The sequence below is a fragment of the Amblyomma mixtum genome, chromosome 8 (genome assembly GCF_055824585.1).
Source record: "Amblyomma mixtum isolate Tamu chromosome 8, ASM5582458v1, whole genome shotgun sequence".
Lineage (NCBI taxonomy): Eukaryota > Metazoa > Arthropoda > Arachnida > Ixodida > Ixodidae > Amblyomma > Amblyomma mixtum.
The window spans coordinates 128,938,599-128,959,632 of NC_143019.1; the positions used below are offsets into that span (position 1 = coordinate 128,938,599).

Here is a 21,034-nt window from a genome sequence, read left to right on the forward strand (position 1 = left end):
TCTGTCGCCAAGAAGCTGGGTGTATTTGGCTGAAACCGCTTAGGTGCACAACAGCCTAAGTTATTTATGCCGTGTGTGTCGCGCTGTAGAATTTGCAGTAATTTTGTTCTACTTCAGCCATGAGTTCAAGTATTAGTGTGTTTTTAAGTCATGTCCGGGTCTTATATGTGACCTGGCTTTCAACCCGCTTGCTCGCAGCCCGAACATTTTAAAAGCACTACCTGGCACCGGCGATGACAACTGCTCTCCAATCATTCAACGATGCATGCTATATTGGTTTTCAAAGCAAAAACAAAAACCCAGACTGAAAGCAAGCAATCCTAAAACCTTGAAATTGAATTGTGAAATTTTCGATGTTTTTTTCCATTTTTTCTCGTCTGAAAAAAAAACGAAAAAAAAACGGTTTTTTTTTTCAAAATTGCAGTGTTTTTTGAGGCCTTCACATCTCTAGTCAGGCTCATGTGTAAAGGGGGAAACCTTCTCCTCTCTAGTTTAAAATAATCGGTTACATCATGATACATGATCATGCAGTCCTTCGTGAAATTCAGGGAGCCAGACTCATCCACTGCCAGGTCGACGAAACATCGGGCTTTATTGTGGGCTGCCTCGTTCCCCGTATATCTCGAATGGGCTGAGGCCCACAGCAGTTCGGAATAATATGGTGAGAGTTTCTTTTTCTTCAGGATCTCACGGGTGATGTTTGTAATTCACCCTTTTGGGAATTTATTGATAGCCATTTAAGAATCGCTAGAAATGGTGCTCTCTTGGGTATGCGCTAGGGCGAGAACTATTGCTGCCTTTTCAGCTGTTTCAGGGGATCTGCTTTTGATGGTTGCAGGGACGATGCGGTCACCGTTCTCGTCCACATCCACAAATTAAAAAAGCGTTTGTATGTTTGTATTCTGCCTCATCTACATAAATTGGTACGGTATACTGTCCGTATATATAATGCAAGCTTTTGGCTCGTGCTTGTCTTCTACCCCCACGGTGCATGGGGTGCAAGTTCTTTGGAAGTGATATGATCAGTAGGACTGCCCTATAGTTGCGGGGCAAATGTACTTTAGCGTCTTTCTAATGTGCGCCTCGCTTGCATTTACTCACATTTCCACAATAGGACACTGATGATAACTGCATCCAAATATTATTTTCTGCAAAAATTTAATCTCTGGTAAATTGGGAAGCTGGTTTTTGAGGGAAGGAAATGGCGCAGTACCTGCCTCACATATCTCGGTCGACACCTGAACTACTCCGTAAGGGAAGGGAGAAAGGCAGGAGTGAAAGAAGAAAGAGAGAAAGAGGTGCCGTAGTGGAGGTCTCCGGACTCTTTCTCATTATATTGACGTTGGTCCTGTCGCATAAGTCGGATTTGTCGCAGAGAAAATCGGATTTAAATGCCTTACCACCAATAGATTCAAACTGTGGATTTCATTACCGGAAGGTACAGGTTCCCAGCCTTATTAAGTGAATGGCAGTGAATCGTAGCTCGTGCAATCGAAGCCCAAAAATGACTGCCAATGCATTCATTTCTCTTTCGAAATTCGCCGCTGACGGCGACATCTATATTTCGTTTTTTTTCGGGCTGCTCCACCTTATAAAAACTCCCTCTTCGCTGAGAGCGGTCCCTCTTAATAAAAACGCGGTGTCGGTTGCCTGACGCCAACTTCTATTTTTTCTCAGCGTCTCTTTTAACACAACGGTTCGTCTAAGTCTCCTTGTTCTGCGGACTGAGCAAAGCGTAGGTGTGAAAGCAGAGCGTAGAGGACGAGGACTGCTTCCGTAACTGGCGCGACAGAATACGCAAATTATTCAAGAGCTGAGTGCAGGCGCCGAGACTGAATCCAGTGAACTTCTTTTGTCAGCTGCCGGACAGATTACTATGCAGCACCTCGTGCTCTCAAAAATATGAATAGGTACGGACGAGGCACCGACAAAAACAATGGGAGCGAGACGAGCGCAGACTGATTAGCTTCTTGTGCGTCATATGGCGGCTACAGAAACTGCGGACGTCCCAACTGACTCAGCACGGAGGCGCACAAAAGGGCAGAGAGGGTGTTTCGATCTGCGTGTATCTAGATATTCAATATATAATTATACACCCGATCTCAATTTAAGGGTGGCGTAATCAGCTTAATCCTCCCCACGCGCCCATTATGTGCCGATGCTTAGTGTAGCCACCGACGTCTCTGGAAGAACTGAACGAAATCCAGGATGAATCACTCCTTTGACTACGCGTCTAAACTACTACCGCGGTACTGCGTCTGGGCAAAAATTCTGGAATGCTGGTGCCCACGTGCTATATTGGAGAAACGCCAACCAGTTCATTCACAATAGACGACATGCTATCCGGAATTTTTCTGAAAATTTCTATTTGGGAACTTTTAAAAATGATTGATGGCTGCCAAGCTCTTTGACCACCTTTAATAACGAGCCAGGACAGTCTGAACGAAATATTTGGTAACAAACTTTTTTTTCAGTAGGGGATGTCATACAAATTTTTGCTGCATCAAATAAACCAAATAAGACACCTGATAAAACAGTGGAAAACCAACTCGCACGTGTGGGCGGCTCGGAAAAAAAAATGGTACCATTCAAAATCAATGAAACTTTATGTGTGAATATGTTTATGCAAAATGTGAGCGTAAGCTGCGCTTTGCTCCCGCCTCACAATAAAGGTTACCAGCTCGGAAAGGCCCACCATCCTTTTTTAAACGCCCACACCCTGCATAGTAGCGCGACATATGTTTCACCCCGTTGTCGTATTTCATGAAGCTTTTATGGCTTGTATACAAAACGCACCATCTGTCGTATCAAAAGATCCATGATTTTCCTTCCTTCCTTTGGAGCAAAGGCCATAATGGTAGCTTTAACGCTTTGGCGCGGTACGGCTTCAGTGCTGCAGTATAATCTAATGTATACCCTCGCGCCTACGTCCTTATTGAATGACACTTTCTACATATTGTTCAACTCTATAAGAAGCGGGCTACTGATATCGCTGATAAGGAAAATATATAAAAGTCTGATATTACCACAGCTCGCCTGTGCAAATAGAAATTGGAAGCCTACTTATTGGCTCCAAGTGAAACTGAAGATTGGACAGTGGCTCAGTTGTAACATTCGGTCGCATTTCCAGAAAAAAAAGTGAACGATTTCGCGAGCAATGCAGATAATGCATCTACAAGGCTTCTTTCAGGTAAATGAGCAAATTGCTCGGGAAGTGACCTGTAACGAAGGGGATGTAGAGTACGGTAAGGAGGTGCGGTCGTCTAATTTCCTGGGTTATGGCTCCTGCGACTGACGCAGGGATCGGTAAGTAGTGATGGTTTGCAGATTTTTCTCATGCGGTGGATGTGGTTTGGCTGGTGAAGATGATAGCATGAGCATTACCAGAAAGGAGCCTGTACCAACCATGGCTTAAATTACTTCGTAATAAGCGACTTTTAGTGTTAGACTAGCCAACATCTGCACATAATCTTAGGAAATAGAGCGACCAGAAAGAGCACTGCACATGTACCTAAATGCCTGGTTTAGTATAAGTGGCAATATCCTGAAAACCGCAGAAGTGTTCCACCGCATGCTGTTAGATGTATGAGATCAGTCATGCTATACACAACTGAAAGCTGCTAAAATTCGTCGCCGGCAGAGTTTTAAAATGAAGCAATCTTCTTTTACATTGAATTTGTAGACAGGAGGCGCTTTTTTGCTCCTAACAAAAGGTTCGAGCATTACACTTGGTTTTCATTATTCTGGAGATCTCATCAAAGATTTTGCAAGATATCTGAAAATATTCAGCAATCCGTTGCTTTTATATTCTCCTTCGTAACACCCCCCCCCCCCCCCCTGTTCCTCTGCCTCTCTATATCTTTTCAAGTGCTTGTTATCGGGAACATAACCCACGTTACCAACGCTTGTCGCGCCCTTCCTTTATCATTCCAGCGGTGTGTTCTTCGAAAACTTCAGCTATCATCAGACTTGCGGTACGAGATAAGAAATGTGGGCGTCTCAATGCCTCATTTTCGCCGTGTGTAAAAGGCGCTGATCAGGCCAAGCAAACATCGTTCCGTTGTAGCACTGCATTTGAATATGAAGCTGTGCATCATCATTACGCTGATAGGAGCAGCATTCGGTAAGTCTCGTTAGCAGTCCTTATGCAAAACAAAATTAAGACTCTATTCTGAATTCATTAACATTTACGAATTGTTTTTTCACTCGGAGCAGAGACAGAACGATACTGTACTAGGCGTGTAAAAAGTGACGGAAACAAAAATTTCTTTCGAAACTCCGGAAACTTATGGCTGAACAAGTGACGACCATAATGAGACGTGGGCATAGAAATAGGGTATGTGCATGGTGCTTTTAGGTTTATTTGGTTCACGTACCAAGGAAACTCTTAACGCACGCGAGCATCTTTCAGTTTGGCACCTAAATAAAAAGAAAAGACCCAGATAAGCTGGCCAGTCGCCTTTGGAACCCGTAGTGCAGTGTGCAACATCGCAAAGGCAAGAACGAAGGGAAACACAGCTCGAACAATCAGTAATGTCCCATGCTGCAGCCGAAGTTTCCTTCATGAGACCAGAAAACTCTCTGTTGTTGGATCTTCGCCCGACGGTGTATGGAAAAGTGTGCATTTTTCTTTGAGTTCCATTATTCTGTTTTTTTTTTCATTATTCGTTTTGTTCGCCACAATTAAGTGAGCCAATCGGCAGGAACTCACCTTGGACTACGCATTGAGCAGGTGCTTGTTTTCTTTGCTAAGCTCCACCATGCACTTAAGACAGAGATAACCCTTGATAAAGGCTGACACATCTGTATACACGTAAGCCTACGTGTTTAAAGTACTTCAGTCCTGTGGTAACCTCCATCCATTCAGGATACAGATTCGTATGGAAGATAAGAAAACTTGGTATGGTTTATGGTGGTTTAACGTCCGAAAGCGACACAGGCAATGAGGGACGCCTTAGTGAAGGGCTGCGGAAATTTCGACCACCTAGGGTTCTTTAACGTGCACATCGCACAGTACACAGACCTCTAGAATTTCGCCTCCATCGAACTTCGACCGCCGCGGCCTCGATTGAATCCGCGTCTTTTGGGTCAGCAGCCGAGCACCATAACCACTGAGGCACCGAGGCGGGGATAAAACACATTAGCAAGAACATGTGCTCCGTATGTCAGATTTACAGGTAAGGCTAGCGTGAGCTCATAATTAATTTTTTTTCCCGCGCGAAAGATTATGTGTCATAAATTGTGGAAGAGACAAAACAAATTACGTTGATGTAGGAACGTCGCCCAGGTAGGCCATCGAAAAATCTCTGCCATCAGCATCAGGTTAACTCGCTCACCGCATAGTGTATCCATATTACTAATGGAGTGTCGCCGTGAGCAAGAGACCACATTGAAAATAGCTGGAATTACCTCCAGCGCAAAAACAACCCTACAGATCCAATATATATGATAGTTAGAGAGAAGAGTGATAGAACCGCCCCCTTTCGGCGGATACAACCTAACTGAGCTTTGTGTCACCGATATATCACAATAATTATAGGTAATTTTTTGAAACAAACTGATAGTGGCGTCGGGCTATCGACGAAGTGGCGGTACGGTGGGGCTCAGTGATGATCACCGCAGTGATAGTATCTCGAAACCAATTGCTCGCACATCTACTGAAAAGTGCGGAAGCGTCCTATCTTTGCTCAGTAGCTGTCGTGGAAATCGCCGTATATTAAAAAGGCCCGTAAGCAACAGTATGAAACGGCGTTCAGAACTGGAATCTATTGCGCCGTATGTACCAATTAAAGAGGAGATGCATTCAGGAGACCAATTATAGTCAAGATTTACTTCCGTCAATGCCGTCTGGGCACTGCGCCCGTCGACAACGGTAAAATTTACGCCCACGGCGGTCCATTACATTGACCTATCAGGAAAAGGGGGGGGGGGGGGGGGGGCATGGGGCATTCTGTACAAAACCCGTATTAGCCTGTTTTGCAGCACAACCTTCCTATATGCTGTTACGACTGTAGTGTGCACCTTGAATGAACTGCTCTTGAGAGCGGCGTGAACAAAGCTCCCAAGAGGGAGCTATGTCTCACTGAGCCAAAGAAACGAAGTTTTTCTCTAGTCGAAAATGCTGTCCTAATTATTTACAGTTATTCACGACTTTGTCTTTTTCAGCGGTTCCACAGCAATGTGCTCAGAAGCCGGATACCGGTTTCTGCAAGGCCAGGCTGCCCAGGTGGTACTTCAACGCGGCGACCGGCAAGTGCGAGCAGTTCTTCTACGGCGGCTGTGGCGGCAACGAAAACCGATTCTTGCTCAAGGAAAAATGTGAAAGGATGTGCATCCCTAAAACACGTGAGTTTGCACTGGGTGTGTGCTAAGATTTTTTTTCTGACGCTGCGGAATTCTTATGACACCACTACAGTCAACAGCACATTCGATATCTTCATATAATCAACAGCAACTTACGTCTGAGCGCCTGCCTTTAAGAGCGCTATGCGGACAGACAGTGTTCTGCCGTTACATGATCCAGCAGATTCCTAAGCTCGTTATTGACGGAAATGCTCTGATCCGGCTGTTAGCAGAAAATACTGTGCTTTACTTTAACGACATCTGAACGAGGAACTTCCTCCACGGTAAACATCGTTGATACATTAGTAGTATTCCGAGGCTTACCTTCTTCACGTCCACGAACAGTACAAAGTGATGGAGACCCTTGCCGCAAAAGACAGACGAGTAGGAGAGGGCACGCTCTCCGGATACAGATAGTTATGTGCGGCAGCACTGTAGTTACAGGGTCGGGAGATATAAGTAGCTATCGGTTCTCTGTCAGGCCAAGTTCCGGTTTTCTGTGTATGTGGTACAAGCAGGACTGGGCACTTATGTAATACAGGCCGTACATGGGTCAGGCTTCGTATCTGTGTAGTACGTTTCTATCGCTATTGTGGAAAGTTCCGGCAGCACAGGTCTTTTTTGCTATTTCATCCTCCGTCTAGAAGCAATAGGGGAAAGATATCTGTTGTTTTTCCAGCATTAATTCACCTCTACCTAGGCAAGCCTTATTGATGGGACTCAAGCCGTGATTTTTTATACTTAGTCTTATCTCATCGATGCATGCTGGAAACTACGAAGTGGAATTTTTACGCAATATTTCACACACATAAACTAATTAACTAGATCTCACTGCTATTGAGCACCGTGGGCCTCAAAATATCTGATTCTTTCTGTAGTTGTATGTACAGTGCATCGCCGAAATTTGAGAATCTAGTCCCCCGCATTCTTCCACATCAAGACAAGACCTAAGACTCATCCACTATAAAAATAATCGTGACAAAAGGTTGCAGAGCGCTTGAACCCGTATGAGTATTTAACTTGAGATGCAGCTGAACACACTGCGGCTTTACTTTTAAGTTTCTATAGGTTGAGATTTTCGTTATGTTTTTTTCGTAGACACAGTTTAGGAGATGCTGGTACACTGGTTTATTTTCGGTGTTTTGTCTTCAGACACAATATACAAGGCTAACGAACAAAACACAGAATCTCCTATATTTACGCTTCAGGTGCGCATTCTCTGTGCATAGCTTTATTACGCCAGCATTTATGAAAAGCGTATGCATGCTTGACAACCTTTTCTTTTCAGAGAAAGTCCTCCTTCTGGGTCCAGAGAACAGGCTTTCAGAAAGTGCACTCATCTTCACTGCGTTGAATGACAAGTTCGCGAGAACGCCTGGTAAGTTTCGCTTAATTCTATTTGTCAGAATAACTGAGGTTACGAAGCAGCACCAAGTGCGTGTCCGTCGTTCATGTTTCATGGTGATAACAGAGCTGAACCTAGGCGCTTCACTGTTCGCAGTTCTGTTAATCACAGCCGCCGCGGTGGCTAAGTGGTTATGGTGCTCGGCGGAATTTCTTTGGAGGAGAAATTCTAGAGGCCCGTGTACTGTGTGGTGTCAGTGCACGTTAAAGAACCCCAGGTGGTCGAAATTTCCGGAGCCCTTCACTACGGCGTCTCTCATAGCCTTAGTCGCTTTGGGACGTTAAAACCTATAAAAACCCATCCAAAAATCCTTTAATCACGCTTTTACTACGGTGGTAACGTCGTTATTTTATCGCCTAGGTAAAAGCGCCTTTAAAGGAATTCAGACAGTGGAGCGCGTAGGCGCTGCGTTGTTCGCGTTTCTTTCCATCGTGATACTAGAAACCTTCGCTAGTTCTCATAGGTTGAAACAGGTAACATAAATATAGGGGCTGCAATAAATAATTGCAGGGGACGACAGTTAAGCTCTGTCTTAAGGATAGCGCAGCGATAGCTATACTGAGTTGATGCCAATATATGCGGAATTGCCTATTCACAAATTTACATTCATAGGTTCCTGGGAGTCCTCACTCCACTCCATCAGCAATGGTGGAGCGGTTAAGGGATGAGCCCCTGCCCTACGATGGCAGGCGCTGCCCCCAGGCGAAGCTTGTGCGAACCAAGTTGCTCTTCCCGAGTAACCTGTGGCGATCACTCATTGATATAACAGCCCGCTGCCACGGTGGTCAGTTCGCTCACCATGCGGTGTTCAGGCTGTGATGACACCACTATGTCACATGATCTAGGTGTCCCACCTAGGCTCTCTCACCGGCGGGTGACCACCTGGGCCACTCTATTTTTCGCTCACAGCGTCAACGATGCCGACGCTGAATTTTCTGCGTAACGGGGCCTTTAACTCTGTCGCGTTAAAACCGAACTGTCTTAATTTGCACCGAAGCATATTCCACTAGGATAAATCCTAGTAAAGAGCGGCGTTCTATTAAACTAGAAAACACCACTGCTTTGGGAAGCAGGTGTACAGTCAGGCCGGAATGAAACGCGAACACGTGTATGTCATACATTTCAGCTTTGCAGCGAGATATTCCTTTAGAACCTATTTTCGATTATGCATTTCAGTAGGCCCTTTACCCAGACACATGAATCGGGCTAGTTGTACACTTCAGCTGAAAGTAGGCAGGCAAAATATTTTGTTTTCTTGACATGCTCTGTTCGCGTTTCATTCTGGCCTGACTGTACAAGTTGACTTGCAGGATTGCTGCACGAGTGGGACGGCAGCCGTCACAAAAACAGAAGAAACGAGGAACAACTGCTTCATATAGAGATGCGCCAAACCAAGCTTATCAGCAGGTATAGGCCTGAAACCGTTGTCGAACTGAGTCGGCTCAAAAAAGGCTGACCACATAAATGTCGCAATCTTCAGCGAACGTTTTTGGTGTACTGCCTAGCGCATTGGAGTACCTAGAGTACATACGTGATATATTTTTGCAGCCAGATACACGTGACAGGCCTGGGCATGAGCAAAAATAGAAAGCCGGTGCGTAACAAACGCCTGAGTCCAACAGTGATGCTCCGGGATCCGCTCACTTCAATAATATGCGCTTGATTTGAATGCATCAAGCCGAGCTTTGTGATATTTAGGAGCGACATAAGCCAACCATATTAATGCACAATAAGGTGGTATTGGCCATCGCGGTTGCTCAATGAGTACGGCGCTCGGCTGCTTACCCGAAATGCGTGGGTGCGATCCCTGCCGTAGTGATCGAATTCCGATGGAGGCGAAATTTTAGAGGCCCGTGCACTGAGCGATGTCAGTGCACGTTAGAGAACCACAGGTGGTCTAAATTTCTGGAGCCGTTCACTACGGCGCCCCTTATAACCTGAGTCGCTTTCAGACGTGAAGGCTCCGATAAAATATAAATGCAGCGGTACTGAGCCCCTTGGTATAGCTCTGATGCAGAAGTTGTGCAGTTTCCATGCTACAATCACATTTCTATGTTCCGACAAGGCAAACGCGGAGGTGGTATATCTCTATATGTACACGAACGTTTGCCCTATAATGTTCTTACAGACTCATGTGTTGTAAATGAAAACTGAAGTTGTTAGTTTATTGCATCGCGACATTGCTTTACTTTTAGTATACCGTCCCCCTCATGGTAATCTTGATGCATTCCTTGATTTCTCTGATAGTTTCCTTAATTTAGCTAATCAAAACAGGTGGCGTGTCATTATATTTGGTGATATGAACGTTCATTTGCTTAAGAAAGACTCGATGCAGACTAAACTACTTGAATTGATGTTCTTACATGGTTGCCAAAATGTTATCGACCTACCTACCAGAATAAGCCAACAAACACAAACACTCATCGATCACTGTTTTACAAATTTTTCCCCACAGACAGTTGCCGCAGGTGTTTTTTCATCAGCCATAAGTGATCATATGCCATTCTTTGGCCTATTTTGAAATAGGCTAAACTCTGCTAAACCTAAGTACAATCAACGAATAGTGAATGATGATACTGTTGCCCATTTTTGTTCACTTATGGCTGAAACTTGTTGGGCAGAAGTATATCTGGAAAATGATCCATCCGTTGCGTACGATATATTTTTAGAAAAGGTACAACACAATTACAACATTGCCTTTCCTATGGTTCCCGTACGTAAGCACAAAAAAGCTAAGAAAGAATGGATTACGCCGGTTCTTCTCAGGCGCATTCGATACAAAAACTCGTTATTTGCTCATTTCTTAGAAACAAGAGACCCAGCCGATTTCGAAGAATTTAAGAAATTCAGAAACAAATTAACTCTGGGTCTAAGAAAGGCCAAAACTGCCTATTATGAAAACAAATTTGCTTCAATAGCGGACAAACCCAAACAAGTTTAGAACGTTGTAAATGGCATGATATCCAGTGGGAAACCTCGTCTGCCTTCCGAGCTACTGATTGATGGAACTTCCTGCTCTGGTGTAACACTTGCTAATACATTTAATGAACATTTTCTTAAAGCAGGCGCTTATCATACCACAGCAGGCGCGAGTCGCCCATCACCTGTAGAGCTTTATATGAAAACTAGTTGCTGTGAGTCTCTATTTCTGACCCCCGCGTCTGAAGAAGAAATCGTAGTTATCGTTAATTCCCTTAAAAATAAATGTTCTCCAGATGATGACGATATAAGTACGGTACCAGTTAAAGCCGCTATCAGAAGCATCAGTCCACCTTTAACGCATATATGCAACAGGATGATCCTGACTGGTATTTTCCCTGATAAGATGAAATCAGCTCGAGTTACAGTAATCTACAAGGGAGGCGACAAAAATGATATGAGCAACTATCGCCCTATCTCGATATTGCCACTGTTTTCCAAGATCGCAGAACGTGTGGTACATAAAAGATTACAAAACTTTCTTGATAAAAAAAACGTAATATGCAAAGAACAGTATGGATTCCAGGCTGGTAAATCCACACAGACTGCTCTACTGGACATAAAAGATTGCCTTCTTTCTAACTTCGAACAAAAGCTTTTCACCATTGGAATATTTCTAGACTTTCGCAAAGCTTTCGATTCAATTAAACACGGTATCTTATTATTAAAACTAGAAAAATATAGAATTCGCGGTATTGCACACAAATTGTTGGAAAGCTATCTTACAGGACGGAGGCAGTCTACGTGGCTACAGGAGCTTAAATCCTACACGGGCGTAATAAAATTCGGTGTACCACAAGGGTCTATCCTCGGCCCTCTACTTTTCATTTTATATATTAATGATATTGTAAATATACATTCAACTTCAAATATGGTCCTCTACGCTGATGACACTAATGTCTTCTTTTCTGGTCCCAACCTTAGCATGCTTGAATATCAATCCAATACCTGGCTCATGAACTGCGAACATGGCTTGATGCCAATGAGCTTGAACTAAACATAAAAAAAACTAAATATGTGCTTTTCCGTGCCAAAAATAAGCCTCTTGGTCATAATATCCGACTATATTTTAATAACACAGAAATTGAACAGGTGAATTCTCATAAGTTCCTAGGAGTTCGTTTCCGCAGTGACTTGGGCTGGACTGATCACATCAACAGTCTGCGGATACGAATATCAAGATCAGTTGGGTTAATTCAACGACTTCGTTATCTTCTTCCATTCCATGTAAAAAAACAGCTATATTTTTCTCTTATTCATTCACATATTGTGTATAGTATCTTAGTGTGGGGAACATGTAATAAAACTGACTCAGATAGGTTGTTCTCTCTGCAAAAAAGAGCCTTGCGCATATTGGGTAGTTATCCTGCTAGTACCAATGACATGTTTACCTCTTGTAAGGTGTTACCGTTTTTTATATGCTATAAGCACTACTTAGCACACCTAATCTACCGAAAAATAAAACATGACTTTGAATCATTTTCTCGGAACCCAGACTACGGATCACCAAATAACAGTTTTATGCAACAAATATCCAACACTAATTGCTTGTGCCCATGAGAGTGTCACCATTCACCAATTTAAGAAGAAAATGAGCAATCTTTTGAACACCCCCGTGTGAAATTTTGTTATGCATACCTGCTGCATTCATTTTTACACCTACTGTTCTGTACTGTTCCTTCTTGTTCTGTGCGAATGTTTTTCTTTTCTAGTCCAATTACTATCGCTCATTGTTGATGATTTCTTGAGTATTATTTTCTGCCTGATCAGTGTTTGTGTAATTGCTTATGTTGAATTCCTGTCCCACTGTGTTTTATGTACCACTGTTTTCACTGATATGTCACTCTGCACCATCTGCACCGACGTGTAAAGCGGGTGTTAGGCCTCGTCAGGAGACACTACAGTCTCCTTTAGCCTCTCCCCGCGGACACCATGTATTGTTGTCCGAAATAAAATGAAATAAAATGAAATGAAATGAGGGAATCACAGGCCCGAAAAAGAGCAAGTCATCTGAAGGCAAACTGATCTATCATGGATACTGTTCTTTCTATGCTGGACGTAACAGTACAGAAAAAAGCATGGTCTTCAGCATGCAATAACCTTGCCTTTGTAGCGCCCGGCGACGCTACAAAACGCAGGCGCTGAGATCGGCGTTCCCGCGACAAAAGAAAATAAAGAACGACAGCGCGTGCTCGGAGCGAACGCCCGGCACACGCAGTTCGGAACGAGAAGCCTGCCACGCTGGTCGTCTCTCTGTCTGGTGCTCCGCTGCGACCCCGCAAACCCTCAACAGTGGTGACCTGGCGAACCGTGCCTTCTATCTCAGCGGCGTTCCAGCATGGCGTACTGGCAGCACCCAAGTTTCGACCCGCCGCTCCCGGCGTTCCGGCCTGCAGGCGTCGGCGGGTGGTTCGCCCAACTGGAGGCTGCGATGTACCTGAACGGCATCACCATCCAGCCGTTCAAACACGAAGTCCTTTGTGACATCCTCCCGGCCGATCTCCTGCGTCGGCTCACCTACTCTGCCTTCGGCGGCCGGCCATACGATGAGCTGCGTGCGGCCGTCTTGGCCGACTTCGGCGCCTACTACGTTCCGCCGCCGCTCTACGACGCAGCGGACCCGTTTTCGCCGCCGCCAGCCTCTGTCCCTGGACCGGCCTCGCTCGCGCCCACGCAGCCTTCATCAGAACCCGGCCCGCCTCAGCAGCCCCTCGCCGCCTCGCCGCCACTCCTGCACAGCGTTTCCAGCCCGGCCATCCCTCTCGACGCCACACCAGGTGGGATCCGCACGAGCTCCGCCTCGCGTCCTGCTCCCACTACTATCCGACCCGCGTCTTTGGCTCTGCCTCCTTGCGCTTCAGTGGCGTTGTCGCCAGAGCCTCCTGCAGCCAAAGACGACTCTGCGGCAGCAGCCGTGCCGAGGCTTCCGGCATCTCCATCTACCTCGTCACTACCGCCAACAGCTCTGCAGGCCTCTTCTGTGAGGTTGAAGCCGTCGCCCGCTGATGCTAAAGAGCCCTCGACAACGACCAAGCCTGCTTGTCACACTCCCAGCCCCTCAGAAGGTCCGCAGAGCACTACTCGTCATCAGGAGCAGGATGAGAAAGCCAACCCGATGACAGCAGTAACAAGCACGGCGATCGCCTCCAGCCCCACTTTGCCTGAAACAGTTCCTGACCCAGTGTCAGCGCTTGCTCTCAAGCCCGACCATGCCCACACGCGCATCAGCACTGGCCAGTCGCTCCGGACGGCCACTCCCGCTTTACCCCAGCACCTGGAATTGAACCCAGCAACTTCCTCCGTCATCACCACAGCTGTCACCGTTGTCTCGTCGGTCACACCTGTGCCAACCCTAGTGGCCGGACCGCACTGCTCGCGCCCTACATCAGGGGCACCTGAGCCATGTAAGCCAGCCATTTCCACCTATTTGGACGACTTGAAGCTGGCGCTACAGCAGCGACACGACACCACGCTAAAGACCACATCTGTCCACGGAGCCGTTTCGACCGCTCCCTTGCTTGTGACGGCGTACTCTGTGTGCCAGCTTCCCGCCGACATCAGCTGCAACGGTCCAGCACCAATGACACTTGTGCCAGCGGGCAGCACTACAGTCGCTGACGGCCCCACCATGGCCTCCATTGCCCTAATATGCTTTGTCAGCTCTGCACTCTGCATCATTCGCCCCTTGCGCAGCAGCCAGGCTCGTCCACCTGAGCCGGCGCACTCCACCCGACTGCTCTTCCCGGCCCCTGACCTCAACTTACCGGACTTGTAGCGACCCCGTGGGGACACTGTTACTCTAGCTGCCTGCTTGTCTGCCGGGGCTACTTCATCTCTGCCCCGTCGGCACGTAAATTCCGACGTTCCGTCTAGGCGGGGGGCCCTGTAGCGCCCGGCGACGCTACAAAACGCAGGCGCTGAGATCGGCGTTCCCGCGACAAAAGAAAATAAAGAACGACAGCGCGTGCTCGGAGCGAACGCCCGGCACACGCAGTTCGGAACTAGAAGCCTGCCACGCTGGTAGTCTCTGTCTGGTGCTCCGCTGCGACCGCAAAATCCTCAACACCTTAATTCTCCAAAACATTTTAACTATTGTTATTACGGTCACTTAGGACACTGAAACAATACAGTTAAAGGTAAAGGGCAAGGATCAGCGGGAACAGCAGACAGCGCTGCATTACAGAAAACAGGGTTTATTTATACAGCGCTAACAAATGGCCAGTCATAATCAAGCGCGTATATTAATGACTAATGATGACCTATGAGTACAGTTTACCGAAAATTAGCGCACTCGAGAGAAGAAAACGTAAAAATGAAAGGCGGACACAATCTAATTATTGCCCAAAGTAGATGGGAAGCATAGCAAGCTGCTCATGAAATAAGGAGCATGATTCCAAAATTGTACGTGTAGTGCGGATGTTACTTTGAATCTTGTGGCCTCTTAATCGCACGTCTGGTGAGGGCCAATGAGAACCGACATCCAAACCAATCATTTTGCAGCGCATGTATACTAACGCGACGGGCCTGTATTCGTCTGGAGAGTGATTAATTTCTCATCAGTACTCTGAGTCACCGCGGATACTGCGACTCGGTCGTCTATTACTGTTGAATTACTTGTGTAAGTGCACTTTTTCAGAGTCTGTATTTTGATCAAGTGTAGATATCGCAGTCGTAGCCTGCTGATTGTCCTGTAACTGTGGGGTTGCTTCTCGCAGGGCAGTGAGGAGGTGACCGCTATCCTGAATACTGATTAAGCATCGAATTGACTAAAACATTTAAAAATACTGAACGCTTTCAATCCTGGCTGGTTTGTCATTCTCTGTGAACACAAGAAATTACTGCTACAAGCGAAGCTATGTGGCTCATATCTTCCTCGCATAATCCGTAATTCTATCAGCTTTCAAATTAATTCAATACGTGAAAGGTAAATGACATTTCAAAGTTTAGCAGGAACAAAATCGAGCATGCTCTCAAAAAAAGCACGTAGCCTAAAATCGGTGAACATGAATCTAGGTATAGGCTGAAAGAGGATGCATGCGTTAATAGACAAAGAGGGCAATATCATTAGCAATATAGATAATATGTTACAGTAGCCGAAGAGTTCTACATAAATTTGTACAGTAGCCATTGCAATCACTATATAATTGTCAAAGGCAATAAAAATAACCAATTATACATCTCGCCAGTAACGAAGGAGGAAGTAAAGAAAGCCTTAGGAGCAATGCAAAAGGTGAAAGCAGCTGGTTTCTGAACCACATACTCCCACATGGCCTAGCCACCTGGCTGTGGTAAGATTTCGCACTTGTGAGTTGAAAAATGAAGCTTCGTTTGCACTAATCGCCTAGTGTTATGCAATATTGCGGCCGTAAGCATTTTACATTCTGTCTATAGCTACGTTTTTTTCCAAGCTTGGTGCCAAAATTAAATCGATCGTAATGATATACGAAAATCATAAAACAAGCGGTATTTGCTCGAACAACTGGCAGCATGCGATCGACGCCATTTTCGGAGCTTTATATAACGGACTTGGTTACCTAGTTTTTTACGTCGCAACTACAAAAACAATCCTCAACAGTCCTCTACTGCGCCGTAGGTTACGACACTCTCCGGTTCTCACGGCTCCCTATTTAAATGCGCGGAAAACTGTTTCATCTGCACGGCACCGAGTGCATAATGAACTCTTTCAGAAGAAGTGACAACATGTTCCTTCTCTTATTTTAACCTTTGATTTTGGCCATTTCATCGGCCTCAATTTGTGATATCGTCTCCTCTCTGATACCACTTCAAAAGTGTCATCGCCAAACACAATCCTCTTCAGCGGCAGCGAAGCCCACAAATATCTAGGCAAGCTGTTTCGCCAGCGACAACGAGTATTTCCTTCACCTGTTAGCACCCGTAAATGGCGCCTGCACCAGAGTTGGTCGTAGTTTGTTGCAATGATATTTTTGAATAAAGAAAAGTGTTTGCACATCTGAACAAAAACGTGTAGTAGTAGGACAAAATTTTGAAATAAGAAAAGCAGAAAAATACAACAAACAATGCAGCCAGAGTTCTTGAAATGCTGAGAACGTAACTTTTCTTATCGCATTAGACCCAAGAAAATTTTATGGCACCAAGTTATGACAATAGTTCTTGAGTGGTGCGTAAGTTCTATATGAGGCAAACGTGATCGCTATGATTATAGAGTTATCCTGGCTGGGTTCACTTAAAGTTCGAAATGTCTGGAGTGCGGTACATATTAGCTTTTCATTCTGCGCTGGCAGATGGGTATTTTTAAACAAGAGGTTTCATTTTCTAACCTGAGCATAGATTAGTATTCAATAAGGAATTATAACAAGCTTTTTTTTTTTCAAATGCTGAGAACGTAATTTCCTAATTACACAAGTCGCAAAGTAGCTTAAGGCACCAAATTTTGAGAACAGTTTTTTTGGTGCTTGAGTTTGCAATTGAAGTTAATGCGATCTCTTTGATTATACCTTTATTGCGGTAGAGGTCGTTCAACGCACGAAATCCCTTGAACGTAGTACATATCCGATCATAATTGTACGCTGCCGCCTGTGCATTTAAGAACAAATTATTTAACTTTGTAACCTATGCTTTATAGGACTCGTTTCATTTAAGTTCAGCTCAGAGGGCTAGAAGCGACGAGAAAGCCTTTGTCAGTGGAATGGTTTTGTGCAACCCTCTCTTCACGAACGGAAATTGACTGCGCTGATTACGAAGACTCGGGCCACATTTTATCGATAAGTTTTCTTGATAACAGGTTCCACAGAAAGAGCTGTAAAGGAAAAGAGCAGAAGCAATATTGTCGTAATATTATCCTCTGTGTTCGAAATCCCACGCGCCAGGCACGCTTTGATCCATGAGCAAGATGACAGCCTGATAATGGGCGGGCGTTTTGGGGCGTAAACTACTTGCCTTTTTATCGCTCCTCTTGCGACAACGCAAAATTCGCCTCTGGTGATGATTACAATGAACCTTACCTATAAGCATCGGCCGCCTGATCAAACAAAAGGCACTGTGAATAGGCAGCAATAAGCTGAAGCTTTCGCGACGGATTTCTGTATTACAGGCTGTAGTAATACATCCCTAAAAAATTGAGGCTCCGGGCGAGGGGCGCTCACTGAATATTGGAATCTGAAATGTTGCATATCACAAAATGGCCGTAATATTTTTGCAGGAAATTATCGCGAGATAACTGAATTTTCGAAAAAAAAATAAAACTTCGAGGTTTTTTTTAAATATTAATTGTGCGACCCACGTCGCAAGCAATTCAAGCATTCCTGGTCAAAGTATTGCTACTGCACCATTTTTTCGCGTTGAGGCGACGCTTATCACGCAGGGGCAGGATTTTGAGTACAAATTTCACGTCCACCAGCATTAGTCTTCATTTGATACTGTTTTATGCGAAAGGTCAGCATCAAATCTAAGTTACCATTATGGTATCTACTACTTGAAGCATACGGCTGTACTCGAATACCTATGGTACAGCAATTCTTAGAGGAGGTCACCCTGTGTAAGATCAAGAAAAGCCTGTACATCTGAAATAGTTTATTCTGCTCTGGATAATTGGGCAGTATTTTCTGGCGCAGTATGTCCATTTCTGAATCATTCCCTGATGCACTACACAAACTGCTTGGAGAATAGGTTGGTTAGCATATTGCCTTCAAAATGGGACGTGTCACTTTTTTGGAAGAACCACCTGTAAGCACAGAACACTCTGAACTTCAGTACGTTCCATTAGAATCATCTGTACGACAAATAATTTGCGTGAACTTACTTTTCTGAAACGGTTGGGGCTGCCTTTTATTTCATAAGAAATATTGGGAGGAGTTTTTTGTTCTGAGGTTCATGAAAGGCTTCCAAGCTGAAAAATAAACGAATTCTAATATGATGAAGGTATTTTCTTGCGTGACATTTATTTTCTTGAGTCCCGACGCGGTGACTGAGTGGTTATGGCACTCGGCTGCAGACCCAAAAGAGGCGGGTTCGATACTGGCCATAGCGCCTAATTGCGATGGAGGCAAAATCCTAGATGCCAGTTTACTGCGCGATGTCAGTGCAGGTTAATGAACCCAGGTAGTCGAAACTTCCGGCGACCTTCACTACCGCCTCCTTCATAGCCTGAGACGCTTTGGCCCGTTAAACCACCATAAACCTAAACATAATGTATTTTGTTGAGGATCATGTGTTGGAGGCACGAGAACAAACTTTCTGAACTTGTAAATTGATCTTTTGAAATTCTCAGCGTATCTCTTAACCTGCTGCACCTGTTTGTTCTCAATACAAGAGGCGTGTCGATTTTACTCCGAAAGCGTTCAGCAAGAAACAGTTAGCTTCTTTACATGAACTCGATATAGTCGAGCCGAGTTTGCTTGTAGGGTAAAAAACCAGTTGTCGGGTTAATGTAAACGCTGTCGGGTAAAGTAAAATAAGCGTCAGAGCGAGTCGCGTTAACACGCCTGCAGGGGGCAGGTTAACTCGCTTGAGCCGCCTTTCTAAAAACCTCGAAGCTAGGTTCCGCTGCAATGCTTAAGCGCTTGAGCCGCGTTCATGTAGACACCAAGCGGGGCGAATGAGGGGCGATTCACCTAACCCGACACTGACTCTACCTGGTCCTGCCGATTTCATGCAAACAGGGTAACTGTCGCTGAATAGTGCACACATTTGGTAATTTTATTGAAAGCTCGTTTCATTGAAAAGTTGAACAAAAATAAGAAGTAACTATCAAAATGTAAAAAGTTCAACCAAAATACAGCATTAGTTAGCGGTAAAAGCACACCACGGTAAAAGCACATCATGCGTAATTACGGAAACTCGGCTAATTAGCGGCCAGATTAGGACATGGTAATTGCATTCTGCTTTTTTTTTCTCCCGTGGCTTCAATAGCTTCGAAGGCTGATTTGCTGGTTTGCGCATAACTTCACTAAAATCCTCACAACGCATAATCCAAGCAGCAGCTGAAGTTTCTCATCTTTCTTTTGCTTCGGCGACCATAATGCAGTTGTTGTTGAGAAGCAGGGTACAAAAACTTTACGTCAGAGTGCGTGCTTAGACTGCTTACAAAACTAGCTTTCTTGCGTGCCCCTTATTGCTGCACGTCAATAGGCAGTTATTGTGGGAATCAGTAGTATACTGCAGTCACTACGCGCAGTACATTGAAAGAGTTCGCGGGTAATGCAGTCGAAAGTCAAGAGGTATCGTCCTGCTCAGTTCGGAACGAATTTTACCGTGAGTCCCCCCGCTAGCGCCCTGTTCTATTAAGTTGGATGTTTTCGCCTGTTTAAGATGACATGTTTTAAACGTTGCACGCCTCCAATTCGTTTAAACACCGCTGGTGTGAATTTAGCTACCCAGCAAAATGCAAATATACCTATTTGCCATTTTTCACTGAAGTTCATTATCGGGCACTTTCAGGCGGCGATTACACCTCGATCTTCAACGAGGCGAGAAAAATACCGCCTCACTCCGCCTCCGTGTCTTCGGGAGGCGCTCGCGCTTAATCGGACCGCCTACTGAACGCACACCGATCCTTGCGCATCGTGGAACGGTTGCCGGCATCCGAGACTAGCGGATGAATCACTATGACAAACGTTTTGAAAGGCCTCTCGAACGTTGTTCGTAGCTCAAGGGTGACAGCCGCAAAAACGAGGTTTGTTGAATACGTGGAGCACCTGTAGGGACACAGCAAGAAAACGCGCAAGGCAATAAAACCACAATGTCCGCGCAAAGATGCACAGAAACGAACGAAGCCTGAAAAAAATCTGCAGAGAACACAAATGCCGCAGAGTACTCGTAGAGTATAGCGCACGTCTCGACACAGCTTCAAAGTTTCTCATGTTACAATTAATTGATGATGTGTCGGTTGCACCAAAGATATCGTTTTCTTTTTTTTTGGAGCGAGAAATACCTTATCCTGGAATTTTGCTCTCAGGATTACACATTTATAAATTATGTAATATAGATTGAAATTGTGGATCATCTTTCTTAAGGTCTAATATATTGACGTATTGCAGAAAACAATTTCCTGCTTCTTTTTGTAAAAGAAAATGTACACAATTTTTCTCATTACGGACATAAAGGTGGTGCCACATTGGACAAGTGTACGACCTCTTTTGAACAGTAGATAACAGAGGCGTAGTTTTTGTCTAGATTTGTGCCGCCAGTGTGTATACGTCAGTTCCTTTGCCGTTTTCGCAAGAAACAGGTCGGCCGATAAGATTAGTTCACTTGTATTGCACATGCAATTGATCCGGTCGTCTGTCTCCCAACCGCTTTGCCTAAGATAACTGTTCTGGACATCTCAGG

General features: G+C 45.0%; 1 protein-coding gene across 1 annotated transcript in view; it reads left to right on the forward strand.

Moving 5' to 3' along the window:
• The window catches only part of LOC149334395 (boophilin-H2-like), a 35,582-nt gene extending 27,016 nt beyond the window's left edge, over nucleotides 1-8,566 (forward strand). The window contains exons 4-6 of the mRNA XM_089557913.1: nucleotides 6,166-6,345; nucleotides 7,631-7,720; nucleotides 8,391-8,566. Coding sequence (XP_089414039.1) covers nucleotides 6,166-6,345; nucleotides 7,631-7,720; nucleotides 8,391-8,566 — 446 coding nt within the window. The remainder of the gene's footprint in view (nucleotides 1-6,165; nucleotides 6,346-7,630; nucleotides 7,721-8,390) is intronic.
• The last annotated feature ends 12,468 nt before the right edge of the window (nucleotides 8,567-21,034 follow it).